The 13714-nt window shown below is 41.4% G+C and overlaps 1 protein-coding gene across 2 annotated transcripts in view; it reads left to right on the plus strand.

Moving 5' to 3' along the window:
• Positions 1-4236: 4236 nt before the first annotated feature.
• Positions 4237-13714, plus strand: part of RNF214 (ring finger protein 214) — a 34661-nt gene continuing 25183 nt past the window's right edge. The window contains exons 1-3 of one of the 2 annotated variants that reach the window (XM_030220869.1): positions 4237-4361; positions 6098-6198; positions 12283-12802. In XM_030220869.1, coding sequence (XP_030076729.1) covers positions 6101-6198; positions 12283-12802 — 618 coding nt within the window. In that variant the 5' untranslated portion in view covers positions 4237-4361; positions 6098-6100. Of the gene's footprint in view, positions 4362-5195; positions 5433-6097; positions 6199-12282; positions 12803-13714 lie in introns of those variants that run through there. The other variant, XM_030220868.1, reaches the window with a different exon arrangement.

Below are 13714 nucleotides of genomic sequence, written 5' to 3' on the forward strand. Positions count from 1 at the left end.
CATTTCCGGGGGTTTCTTTTTTCCCCCGGAAAGAGTGGGACCTCAGGGCAGGACTACTGCCAGAGGCCACATGCAGCCGGCGGTAGTCCCGGAAGAGCAAGCAGTAAGCTTTGGGCTTACTGCCGCTCTATAAAAGGGCCCCAGAGTGTATGTCCTCTCAGGCTGTAATCAAACAGAATATTGGTAACTCAGGACAATTATTAACCAAGAAATCTGTCTTTTAGGATTAATGATTCATACCTAAAATCACTCTTTGTCATACACTAGCATCAGTAGATAGCTCTTCCCTCCCATAAATTTCCTTCCTAATATGACTTCATTAATTTCAGCAGTAGTTAAAAGAATCAGCCAGAATCCAGGGCCCAAACTAGATATAGCTAGATAGTAAATTACACTAGTATATGAATCTTTTAAACATTACATTTTTCAAAACGTGACTCCTATTTGTGGTAACAGAAATAACATAACAACTCATTCTTATATTCTACAAATATCTCATTTTGCTGCAGATTACAATTAAGAGATTGGAAAATCAACCAAGAAGTACAAAAACACATAGGCTATATTTATATAGCCTATTCATTTCAAATTACTGGAACAAAAAAACTTTTCAAGTCTCTTCTAAATTGAGTACAGTTTAAGAGACATCAAACATAAGGAGGCAACCTCTTCCAATGCATTGTTGCTTGATAAGATAATGAAGAATTTTAAAGTTGTTTTTATCTTGGAAAAACAAAAGTAGAAAGTTCACATAAAGAATGCAAAATATTAGATCTTGAATAGATTACTACATCATATTGAATCTTAAAGAGCATACAATACAATTTAACCAGTATGCAGGCTTCTACTGGAATACAATGTAAACAAATTAAAAAAGCTGTTATTCTTTCAACTTTGGATAAAGAAAAAAAAAAATCAACCATATAGCAGTATTCTGGATGGTTTGTAATCTTCTATTCATTAAATTTGGACAATTACTACTACTACTACTACTACTATTTAGCATTTCTATAGCGCTACAAGGCATACGCAGCGCTGTACAAACATAGAAGAAAGACAGTCCCTGCTCAAAGAGCTTACAATCTAATAGACAAAAAATAAATAAAGTAAGCAAATCAAATCAATTAATGTGAACGGGAAGGAAGAGAGGAGGGTAGGTGGAGGGCGAGTGGTTACAAGTGGTTACGAGTCAAAAGCAATGTTAAAGAGGTGGGTTTTCAGTCTAGATTTAAAGGTGGCCAAGGATGGGGCAAGACGTAGGGGCTCAGGAAGTTTATTCCAGGCGTAGGGTGCAGCGAGACAGAAGGCGCGAAGTCTGGAGTTGGCAGTAGTGGAGAAGGGAACAGATAAGTAGGATTTATCCATGGAGCGGAGTGCACGGGAAGGGGTGTAGGGAAGGACGAGTGTGGAGAGATACTGGGGAGCAGCAGAGTGAATACATTTATAGGTTAGTAGAAGAAGTGTGAACAGGATGCGAAAACGGATAGGGAGCCAGTGAAGGGTCTTGAGGAGAGGGGTAGTATGAGTAAAGCGACCCTGGCGGAAGATGAGACGGGCAGCAGAGTTTTGAACCGACTGGAGAGGGGAGAGGTGACTAAGTGGGAGGCCAGCAAGAAGCAGATTGCAGTAGTCTAAACGAGAGGTGACAAGGGTGTGGATGAGGGTTTTGGTAGAGTGCTCGGAAAGAAAGGGGCGGATTTTACGAATGTTGTAAAGAAAGAAACGACAGGTCTTGGCGGTCTGCTGGATATGAGCAGAGAAGGAGAGAGAAGAGTCAAAGATGACCCCAAGGTTTCGAGCTGAGGAGACAGGGAGAATGAGAGAGCCATCAACAGAAATAGAAAACGGGGGGAGCGGGGAGGTGGGTTTGGGGGGGGAAAATGAGAAGCTCGGTTTTGGTCATATTTAATTTCAGGTGGCGTTGAGACATCCAGGCAGCAATGTCAGACAAGCACGCTGAAACTTTGGTTGGATGCAAGGTGAGATATCAGGGGTAGAAAGGTAGATTGGGGAGTCATCAGCATAGAGATGGTAGGAAAAGCCATGGGATGAGATTAATGAACCAAGGGAAGAAGTGTAGATAGAAAAGAGGAGGGGACCAAGAACAGAACCCTGAGGTACGCCGACAGGCAGAGGAATAGAAGTAGAAGAGGATCCACCAGAGTGAACACTAAAGGTGCGGAGGGAGAGGTAGGAAGAGAACCAGGAAAGGACAGAGCCCTGGAATCCAAGTGAGGACAGGGTATCGAGAAGTATGTTGTGATCGACAGTGTCAAAAGCAGCGGAAAGATCAAGAAGAATGAGGATGGAATATTGACCTCTGGATTTAGCCAGTAATAGGTCATTGGAGACTTTAGTAAGCGCAGTTTCGGTTGAGTGGAGAGGGCGAAAACCAGATTGTAATGGGTCAAGAATAGCATGTGAGGAGAGAAAATCAAGGCAGCGGCGGTGAACAGCACAATCCAGAAAGATTGTATTTAATAGTTGAGTAAGGACAGTACTAGAGATTGCATCAACAGCCTAAAACCTGACTCTAAAAAATTTCTGAATCTGTTTTAATTTTCTCACCTGATGGAATTATTTTTTAACCAAATTATTTAACTGTAGTTCTAGAGATAATGTGTTCCCTATTTTGGCTGTTTTTTTCTTGAACCTTTTTCTTTTTCCTTAGGGGCCCTTTATTAAGCTGCGCTAAAAGGGGCCATATGCTATGATTAGTACGTGGGTTTCCCCACATGCCGAGGTCACTTTTAGCACGGCTGTAAAATGGCCACATTTTCCATTTTTTTCTATTAATGGTCAGGTGCAAATTTCCATTAGTGAAAGAGCCTTTACCAACACCTGTTTAGTAGCGGAAGGGGCTCACAACCTAACCATGCACTATTCAGTTGGTGTGTGGCAATATAGCTACGCAAACCGATTAGTGCTGGGCACGCCTATTCTCCTCCGCTCTAGTGAAATGTGCACAGATTTATTAATGTATTTATAATACCCCACATTATCCCCACAAACATGCAGGCTCAATGTGGCTTACATAAACCGGAGAGAGAGAGAACTCCGGGTGATATCAGATACAAATGAGAATAGTACAGTAGAAGGGCAAGAAACAAAAGACACTCTACGTATAACAGTACATAAGAATAGGACTAAACAGGATCCACGTATGCAAGCTGGCAGAGGCTATAGTCCTACATTGTTCCCAGAGAAAATGCTTTAGTAAACAGATGCGTTTTTAGTGCCTTGCGAAAGGTAAGGTAGTCTCTCAGATGCCTGAACTACTGCAGGGTGCCTGAGAGCGCCCCATGGTAGTGCATTTTAGTAAGCTGGAAGCATGCATCCAATCCTTAAACATAAACTTTGTTGTACCTTTTCCAAAGATGAATGAAGCAGTTACTATTGGGATTATGACTGTGATATATCATCAGTGTAAATAAAGGTTTTAAAACCTGTTTTACCTAGAGCATATACTAGCTTTAATTGAGCAGTAGCTAGGATGCCTTACACTTGTACTATCTTAATCAAATCCTGACAATGAACAGTGCTTATGTTGTATGCTTACACGGAGGAAAAAGCCTCAACAGACTCCTACTATCGGCTATACAGCTCGTTAGTTACTGGAGTTCTTACTGTCATCATAGGCAAAAAACCTCCTGTATACTCTTCAATATTGAACAGTAAGTCACCACTTATCAGGGTCTGTGGTATCATTGACTTCCATAGTCGCTAATTGTTGAGGCTTTTTCCTCCGTGTAAGCATACAACATAAGCACTGTCGATTGTTAGGATTTGATTACCTAGACTAGAGCATAGCCCAATGCATTAAAGAATATATTGAACAATACTGCTCAGAACACCTCATAGGGCAAATTCCAACTATCTGATTTGTCTTGGGTTGAGAACCTGGAAAGCCTGATTGAAATCCCACTTAGACTCCTTGTGATCTTGGACAAGTCACTTAACCCTCCACTAGTGCTGTTCAATTCACGATTTGTCGATTTTTTTTTTTTTTTTTTTGGGGGGGGGGGGGGAAATCGGGAATCCCGATTCGGAATTTCCCTCCCAGCCACCCGCTATCACCCAAGCCACTGCCGCTTCCCTCCCTCTGTCACTCAAGCCACTGCAGCTCCGTCCTGAGAGAAGCAGCAGCAACGACAAGAAGATAAACTTACCACCACGGTAGGACCCAACTAGGAAGTCTCTGTATTGGCAGGCTGCCGGCTTTGCCCCGGAACAGGAACTGCTACCAAGGGGCAGGACCGGCAGCCACACCAAGCAAGCCACCAATGCAGAGTTTGGATGAAAACAGGAGGCAAGGTGTCGTAGACTCGGAGGCGGGATGACAAACCTATGAGCGGCAAAAGGTAAAAAACGGATTCGATTTAAAAACCTTTAAAAGTTAATTTTTTTTCTTTGCCCAGACGTTTACATGTGCACATTTTACATATATCTTCCAAAATAAATGTTTTTAGAAGAAGACAGCTGATGTAGTTAAAGCTGAGGATTATGCTCCCGGGATCCTATTTCCTTACTAATCTTGTCCTCCTTAAAAGTTGCGATCCTCCGTGCGACGGTAACATTAGGTCACGGCCGGGGGGGGGGGGGGCGTATGAGCTGCTGTCCCCACGTTGTCGTTCTTTATTGTTTAGGTATATTTTTATTTAAGCTCACATTTTCAAACATGCCAGTTTGTGCAGTTTACGGATGTACACAGAGAAAGCATAATAATGGAATACGTTTTTATAAGTAGTAAATTGTTTTTTTAAATTGTAATCAATTTGTCATTTGGAGGAGCTTTAGAAGGACACCTTAGCACTGGTATATTCGTGCAGATGTTTTTTAAATTATTCCCTCCTGGTAAAATGCCTCTAAAACAGACATCGTGTTATGAGAATCAGGTGCTCAGCATTCAGAGTTTCTATCATGTAGCTGACCACCTTCTAGCCGCCCACATTCAGCTGGCTGCCTTTTACCCGGCTACATGGGGCCGGTTAGAAGGTGGTCAGCTACGTGATAGAAACTCTGAATGTTGAGCACTAGGTTGTCATAACACGATGTCTGTTTTAGAGGCCCTTTATCAAGAGGAAAAAAAAAATCTCTGCACGAATATAACAGTGCTAGGGTGTCCCTGTAACCAGCCCCTCCAAATGACAAACTGATTAGGATTTATAAACCAATTTACTACTTTACCTATAAAAACGTATTCCGTTATGCTGCCGCTGTGTACATCCGTAAGCTGCACAAGCTGGCATGTTTGAAAATATAAGTGACATTAAATACAACATCCCGCCTCCAGTTTTCGTCCAACCTCCTTGCACTTTGCATTGGTGGCTTGCTCGGCGCGGCTGCCGGTCCTGCCCCTTGATGTCAGTTCCTGTTCCGGGGCAAAGCCGGCTGCCTGCGCCAATACAGAGACCTCCTTGGGCCTTGCTATAGTAAGTTTGTTTTTTTGTTACTGTTGCTTCCCACATCGCAGCTGTAGTGGCTTGGGTGACAGCGGGAGGGAGGGGAGCGGAAGCGGCTTGGGTGACAGCGGGTCTGTTGGAGGGAGGTGGGGAGATTTCTGGAATCGGGATTTCCGATTTTTTTTCCAAAACAAATTGATTTGACTTTTGAGTTTGACAGCACTAATATTAACAATGCTTCCTTTTCTATCTAGCGTATTGCTGTTTTGCTATGGCAGGTTTGCTCCATGTGACCTGTGTCTTTTTTTTTTTTTTTAGTGTTTTGTTATTTCAAAAAGTGCATCTCGGATTTATTACGAATCCCATTCTGTGTATCCTGCTTTCTCTTGTCTCTCTTACATATCTCTCACAGTCTTCTGCCTCGGGAGCATTTCAGCATATGTATCTTTGTGGCAGAAGTCAGGGAGGGGGTTTGATTACATGGAGAAATTGGCATGATGATATCCTTTCTCTGCTAGCTTTTCCCAAATCAAGTGAACTGGATTTTAATTTTTGTCCTTTTCTAGAGTTTAGGCTTAATATTGTAGTTTAGCTGTAATTATTTATGGAATGCAATGTGTGCAGTCTCAGCTCCCCAACCCTTAGCTTGAATTTGCAAGAACGCACAACTTCTATCAGATTTATTTTACTTGCAGGCTATGGAGTTGGAATCAAAGTCTGATACTATACTCACAGATGCATCTGGAACCTGTCCTGAGCCAGGCCTAGAAGAAGGCCTAAGGGACCTGCACATTAGGTAACATAGTTGATTAGTTTTTATAATGGTTTTGGTGAGAGTATATGCATTGACCACTTTCTTTAGATAGTGTGTAACAGCATCATTCAGAAATGATGGGAGTTAGACTAGTTGCTCCATTTTATTGTCCTGAGTCTAGATTCCTTCTCTCTGGTTCTCAACCATTTTATGTAGATGAGTATAACCAGCTCACCACTTTGCCTTTTATTTGACTCTGTCCTGTTTCTCCTGCTGCTTTCCCTATTTGCTGACATCCACTACAATGCAGTAACACGAGGACAGAGAAAAACCAGCTAGCCTATCCAAGCTTATATATTTTGCAAAGATATTTACCAACTGCTAGCCATAGAAGCCTGCCTCTAGAATATAATTTCTTGTATAAGTAAGGGTTGTTGTGTGGGTTTTTTTTTTTTAAACCTTTCTGGGCATACAGGATTCTGTATGTAATCCAGCACCCAGAGCCACCCCTTTTCTCTCCCTCTTGTCTTGCATCCAAATTTTAAACAGTAGTTGTTTAAACCTAAACTAATACTACTAAAGAGGCTGTTGTTTGAACACCCAACCTTTTAGATTCCACTGGCCCTGCTACCACCAACCTGTTGGTACTGACCAGGTTAATTTCGGGTGCATTGTAACCTGTTAATAGCCAGCCTGGCTGCCATATGACCCTGTAGTATCATTTGGCTGTTCTTCCTTTCTGCACGCTCTCTCTTATTTTTTATCACTTATTCCCTTGCTCCTGCTTTTGAGAGTCCTAAAGGCAGGGTGTTTTGCAATACTACAAACTTCAAGAATGTTTCCCTCTTAGAACAAGACAGCAGACAAGTACTATTAGATCCATCCAATCTGCTCCACCTCATTCTTGGTTCAGAACTACAGACCTTGGCCTTTCCCTCCACTCTTCACCAGTACTTATTCCATTTTTTAGTGCTTGCAATCTAACCTCCTTGTTTATTAAGCCACGCTAGTGCCAACACAGCTGATTCACTTTTATTGGGCTGTGTCAGCATTGCCATGTGGCAGTAGCTAGTGTGACTTAGTAAACAGGGGGATAAATTTGTATCTGAGGCGTTGGAGGGGGTAGTGACTTGCTAAAGATCACAAGGAGCAGCAGTGAAATTTGTACCCTAGTTCTCAGCGCACTGCTCCAGTCATTAGGCTGCTCTTCCACTCTACACTTTCTTGAGATCTATTTCATGTTTGTCTTTATGACCTCCACTGTGAGGCTATTCCACACATCCACCATCTTTTCCTCAAAGAAATATCTTATGATAGGCCAGTACGGAGGTCGTCAAAGGCCAAACCTCAGATGGCGTCAACCCTGCCCGGAGCGTCGAGGTAACAACTTTGGAGGAATCTCCTCCCGCGGAGATCACTCTACAGGTGATATGGAAAGCAATTCAGAGCCTAAATCAGACTTTCAAAATCAGCCCAGGAAACCTCTCAGTTAGTAAGTAAAATGGATTCTTTGACTACCTCTTTAGAAAAAACTAAACAGAAGGCTGCCCTTCAAACGGAAAAATTCCAGCAAGAAGTTAAATCTTTAAAAGCAGTGACCTAATCATTGATAACTGATAAAATTGTTATACATAGAAAAATAGAACAGTTTGAAAATTTCAACAGAAGACTGAATTTGAGAATATTAAATTTTCCTTGGATTAAAGAACTGAGCTCTATTGAACTGTTTAAAAAATACCTACAAGAAATTTTGCTATATCCTGATTCAGCTATTCCTCCTTTAAATAAAATTTATTATCTACCGATTCCTTTGCAAGCTGAATCAGGGGATAGAAGTAGTAAAACTCCTAATCTAAGAAATTTGCCTTCTGAACGACAAAATCCACAGGACCTGTCGGACATTTCATTAATACTAGAAACATCTTTATCTGAAATAGAGCAACGTAGAATTCTTCTGGTATCGTTTGTTTTTGAGCAGGACTTGAATTCAGTGCTTAAGTTATATTTTAAGAATTCTTTGAAAACTTTCTGTGGTCAAAGAGTGTGGGTATATCCTGCTGTTTGTAAAACAACCCAAGATAGGAGGAAAGCATTCTTGCTGTATAGAGAAGAGACCCGAGCGTTGGGGGCAACATATTTGCTTGCATACCCATGTAAATGTCTGATTAAATATTTGGGTATAAAATATACTTTTTTTTGAGCCAGAACACCTTAAAGCATTTCTTGAAATGAAAAAACTAGCCATTAAACCTAAAGAGTAATTGATGGTGTCATCTGATTATAAAGATATAAAGGGAACATAGGCCAGGCCATATAATTTCTATATTTTTTTGTTTTCTTCTTGGGATATCCTATTATCTAATTCACCTCCCCCCCTTGCGTATTGTGGTCTAAAAAATTGCATAAACTTGATTTTTTCCTGTAGGGTTCAATATATGAACCCGTTAATTCTTTGAATGTATGACTGCTTTTTGCGGTTTTTTTTTCCCTTTTCATCTATTCAAGTTTTACAATGTATTTCAATTGCATGTTAAGCGTGTAAAAAAAAAAAAAGTTAAATTAATAAATAAATAAAAGAAATACCTTATGATGTTACAGAAGCTTCACTCTATTATCTCATGCTCTAGAGCATATTTTAATCAGAACAATGTTTTTATTTTTTTTATTTTTATTTGTTGCATTTGTATCCTACATTTTCCCACCTATTTGCAGGCTCAATGTGGCTTATAGTGTTCTGTTATGGCATTCGCCATTCCAGAGTAGAAGATATAATTGGTGTTATAGAGAAAATGATTGACAACATAGAATTAAGCATACAGATGTGAAATGAAAACATTTACAATATAAGGTACAGTGGTGATGTGTTACAACTACAATTATTGATCGTTATGGTATGCCATGTTGAAAAGGTAAGTCTTCAGGGATTTGCGGAAGTTAATTGGTTCGTAAATTGTTTTTAAGTTGATTGGTAAAAGTTGTTGACTTCTTTTGCCTGATTTCTACATTTGAGGTACTTGAATGTGTCTCTCTCATATCTCCTATCTCCTCTTTCCTCTAGGCTATTCATATTTCGGTCCTTAATTCTCATCTCATATGGCTGTTGGGGCAGACCTTACATTATTTTGGTTGTTTTTCTCTGAACCACTTCTGGGCTATTTATGTCCTTTTGGAGGTGGAGCTTTCAGAGTTGGATACAATAGATGAGGTGTCACCAACAACCTATGTACAGTAGCATTATCTTCTCTTTCTTTCCTACTTGTGCATGTCTGTAGGTACCCAAGCATTTTGGACACTTTTAATCAAAACAAAGGGAACAGTGGAGGTGATTGATAAAAGAGAAAATCACCAGTTGTGTACAGCAACCTTTATTCACATCTAAGAAGACTCTATACGGACGTGTTTTCACTGCTGAATGATATCTATGGAGTTTTTGAGTTTGCCTTTAGTACAGTGATCCACGCTGCCTACCCAACAGTGTAGACTGAGAGTTTCCTACCAGATGCTGTATCTCAAAGCCAAAGCATAAACTGAAATCTGAACACTGCTTGATGAAATATAAACCAAAACCCAGAACACTGTTTGCCAAACAAAACTAAATCCACTGCTTACTGAAGTATAAGCTGAAAACCAGAACACTGTTTGCTAAACTGCAAACCAAATGTACCATTCACTGCTTGACAAAGTGTAAGCTAAAATTTAAATCTCTAAAGAGATCAGACTTGCTTTTCTTTTTTTTTTTCCCAGGCCCCTTTTCTTCTCAGGGTGAAATGAGTCCAACTCAACCCCCCCCCCCCTCTGGGTTATCTCCTAAGTCTAGAGGGTATCAGCTCTTCCCCCACCTGGCCCTGAGAGCTGTGGAGTCCAGTTTAACTTCTCCTGGCCTCTAAAATAGTACAAACTCTTTGCTAGTCCAAATATGCAAATAGGTATGTCAATTCAGTTCAACATTAGCTATCCACAGTTTTCTCCCACAATAGATATACCACTCCTTGCCTTTCAGGATTGTGCTAACTGCCCAGTGGCGTAGCCAGACAGCCAGTTTTGGGTGGGCCTGAGCCCAAAGTGGGTGGGCACAAAATTTTCTCTGCTCCGCCCTACCTCCACCTCAAAATATAAATACTTTAGCTAATGAGGATCCTCAAGCTCAGTCAGCTGAAGACTTTCTCTGAAGGTGGCCAGAACTCTCTTTTACCAAGCTTGGCAGGCAGCAGCAATGACCCTAAGCCACTGATGCCAGCACCCCACACATGCTTAGCTGTCGATGGCTCAAGGATGCTGTTGCCAGAGCTTGGTAGAAGGGAGTTCTGGCCACCTTTGGAGGAGGTCCTTAGCTGGGGATGCCTGGGAATCCTCACCAGCTATACAGCAAGGGTTAGGACTGTTGTAAGACCTACTTGGCCCAGGTCAGAAAATAAAGGAGGGCTCCCCTCCCCGATTCCCTCTCCTCTTTGCCTCCCTTCCAATTTTCCACCTGCCATTACTATCACACCAACAGAACCTCACCAAACACAGAACAAGGGATCACAAATTAGAAATAAAAATATTTATACAAAAATTGAAAAGGAACCCCAAGAAGTTAAACATAGCATTACTGCAACACTGGAGACACAAAACATGCATTTCCTTTTCTACAGAACACAATACAAAGACATTTCCTATGCACATTTCCAAAAGCTAACATATTCCATTTAAAACATTTGAAATAAAATGCTTTGTTTCTACCTTTGTTGTCTGGACATTTTATTTTTCCATCTTGCTGGTTCCAATTTCTCTTTTCTGCTTTCCTCTCTGCCGTCTGCTAATTCTTCTTCAAGCGGCTGTAGTCCATTTGTCTTTTCTCCTCTCTCCTATCTGTTCCCTCAATATTCCTGCCTCTGACATGTTGGTCATTCCTTTGTAGCTCTTTTCTGCCTCTCTCTCACCCTTCTTTGTCTCCTTTTTACTTTTCAACTACCTATCAAATTTCCATCTTCTTCTTTCACCCACTAGCTCTCCCATTCCCCATCTTACTCCTCCCCATCCCTACTTTCTCTTTTATCTTTAATCTACTCCCCATTACCATATTTCTACTCAGAGGAGAGGCTTCCGGGTTAGCGCTGCTAGTAGCTGCAAGGAGATTTGAGCGGCAGCCGGCAGGCAGCGTGTGCGAGCCGAAGGAGCTGCCTGCGATCGAAATCGCTGCTGGGCGGGCCTGCGAGGGTGAGGGAAGATGGGGGTGAAAGTTGCGGCACGCCATGGGGGAATGGATGATGATGGGGACCGGAGCCTCCGGAATCGCTGTGCTGCTGGGCGGGCCTGACCCCAAATTGGGTGGGCCCAGGCCCACCCGTGGCTACGCCCCTGTAACTGCCACCTCCCATGTCCCGACTTTGAATATTTCCTCAGAGAATTTGGATATCTCAGCGCTTCTTGAGACCTCACAAGATGAGGTGGACTTTAGGTCTGCCTTGTTGGTCTCTTTTGTCTTTTTACAAGATAAAGAGGCCCTATTAAGACTTTATTTGAGACAGCCAACTCCATTTCTTTTCTTGGGAGAAAAAGTTCAGATATTTCCAGATGTTTCTAGATCGACACAAGATAGAAGGAAAAGATTTCTATCTATGAGACGAGGTTTTGAACTTGGGTGCTAAATATCAGTTAAGATTTCCTTGCAAATGTGTCCTTCAAATGGAAAACACATTATTTCATTTCTTTGAACCAGCACAACTTCGAACATTCATTGATGCAAGAATTCCTAAATGACTTATAGTGATTCTCTGGACTTAAAATAGAAGATGTAAATGTTGGATCTCTAAACGCCGTTTTTTTCTTTATTATGAATAGTTTCTTTTTAAAAATATCCTTATCCTCTTTATAGGATTTGTGTTTCAGTCTCCCCTTATCTTGTGGACTACTGCCTATAAATGTTAATGTTGAAAAGGGAAATTTTCCCTGATTGCTAGTTTCTTTGTAACTTTTGGCACATTTCTTGACAAAGTTCGCTTTGGAAATTGTTTAAAATTATAAATAAAGAAATTAAAAAAAGAAAAGCCTAGTGTAAAAAACAGATATTTGTGACAAAGTTTGCTAAGCTGTTTGCATGTCGATATGTAACATCTTTTTTTTTTTTTTTTTCTTTCTGAGCAGAGAAGAATCATCATCTGTGACAGAAGACCAGAGATCACCAGTTGATAGTCACACAGATAAGAAACTCGCAGGTGTCCCTTCATGGGAGGCGCATACAGAATTGGGGACTGAAACTTGTGTGCCATCTGTTGATGGGCATGTGACACTGGAATTAGATTCTGTGCTTGTAGATTCAGAACAATCTTATGACTCCCGCACAGAAGAGAGTTACCTCTCGGACCCCAAGAAGCTTTCACCAGCAGAAAAGACTGAGCTGACTGGTTGTCAGTCCCTGGCTTTCCAGCATTTGCAGACCACAGCTGTCCGCAGCAAGGATTGCATGGGCAACTCAGACACACCCAGCATTTGCTCAGCCAAAGAACCAGAGAAGAGGCTAGACACAGAAAGACCAGATTCCACATATATACCAGTGGGTGGTGAGAATGGGTTCACAGGTGAAAGAGGAAAGCAGAAATCAGACCCCAGCAGCCCAGATCCACACAGTGTACCCACAAAGTCTCTGCAGAATGCCACAGTGCAGGTGGAGTATCATAGAGTGCTATATTTTCTGAGGTTCAGTACATATATTTTTGATAATTTTGAAACTAATAGCATCTGTGTTTTGGAGGAGATGTCCAGCATGAGCAGCCATTTTACAAACTGGCACATCCAAATTATGAATGGATGAAAACAAGGGATATGGATATTTGTATGGCAGCATTCTTAGAAAATGGCCAAACAGATGTCCATGCAGAGCAGAGGGGCAGCCTAGTGGTTTTGTGAGCCCTCCAGGAACAGAAAAATACCTACTGTACCTGAATGTACACCATTTCAATAGCCTTCAAGCTTGCAGTTGTCTTTTTTATTTATATATATAAGTATCTGTTTGTTGCATTTGTATCCCACATTTTCCCACCTATTTGCAGACTCAATGTGGCTTACAATAATACATCCTAACATCGTCAATAAAGAGTAGATAGAACAAGTGTAACACAATGGATATAATCAGTTCAATAAATCAGGCACAGCAGGTATTTTTCTGTGTCTGGAGGGCTCACAATTTAAAAAAAAAAAAAAAGTTGAGGTGGGATTTGGGTCCGTTGGTTTACAGTTCATTGCACCAGCTACTAGGTAACTCCTCAGACCTGCCTCCTGCTCTTAGGAATGCCCATAATATCTGAAGCTGTCAGAGATCCTGGTATCCCCTTCTGGTTTCATTTTCAAGGGAGAGGGAGGGGGACAGCAACCACTGAGGGATTAAGGAGGTGTCCTGCCTTAATTCTTCCAGTGGACAGCTTCTCAATCAGAATACCTTTGTGTAACCTGGACGTTCCTAAAACAGGTCTAAATAAGCATGACCTTCTTTTCAGACATGGATGTTCCTTCCCTTTGGTAATCGCTGTTGGATGTCTAGATTTCAGGCCCTCCCTAGTCCCGCCCAGAACACGCCCCC

This window comes from Microcaecilia unicolor, chromosome 12 (genome assembly GCF_901765095.1).
Source record: "Microcaecilia unicolor chromosome 12, aMicUni1.1, whole genome shotgun sequence".
Classification (NCBI taxonomy): Eukaryota; Metazoa; Chordata; class Amphibia; order Gymnophiona; family Siphonopidae; genus Microcaecilia; species Microcaecilia unicolor.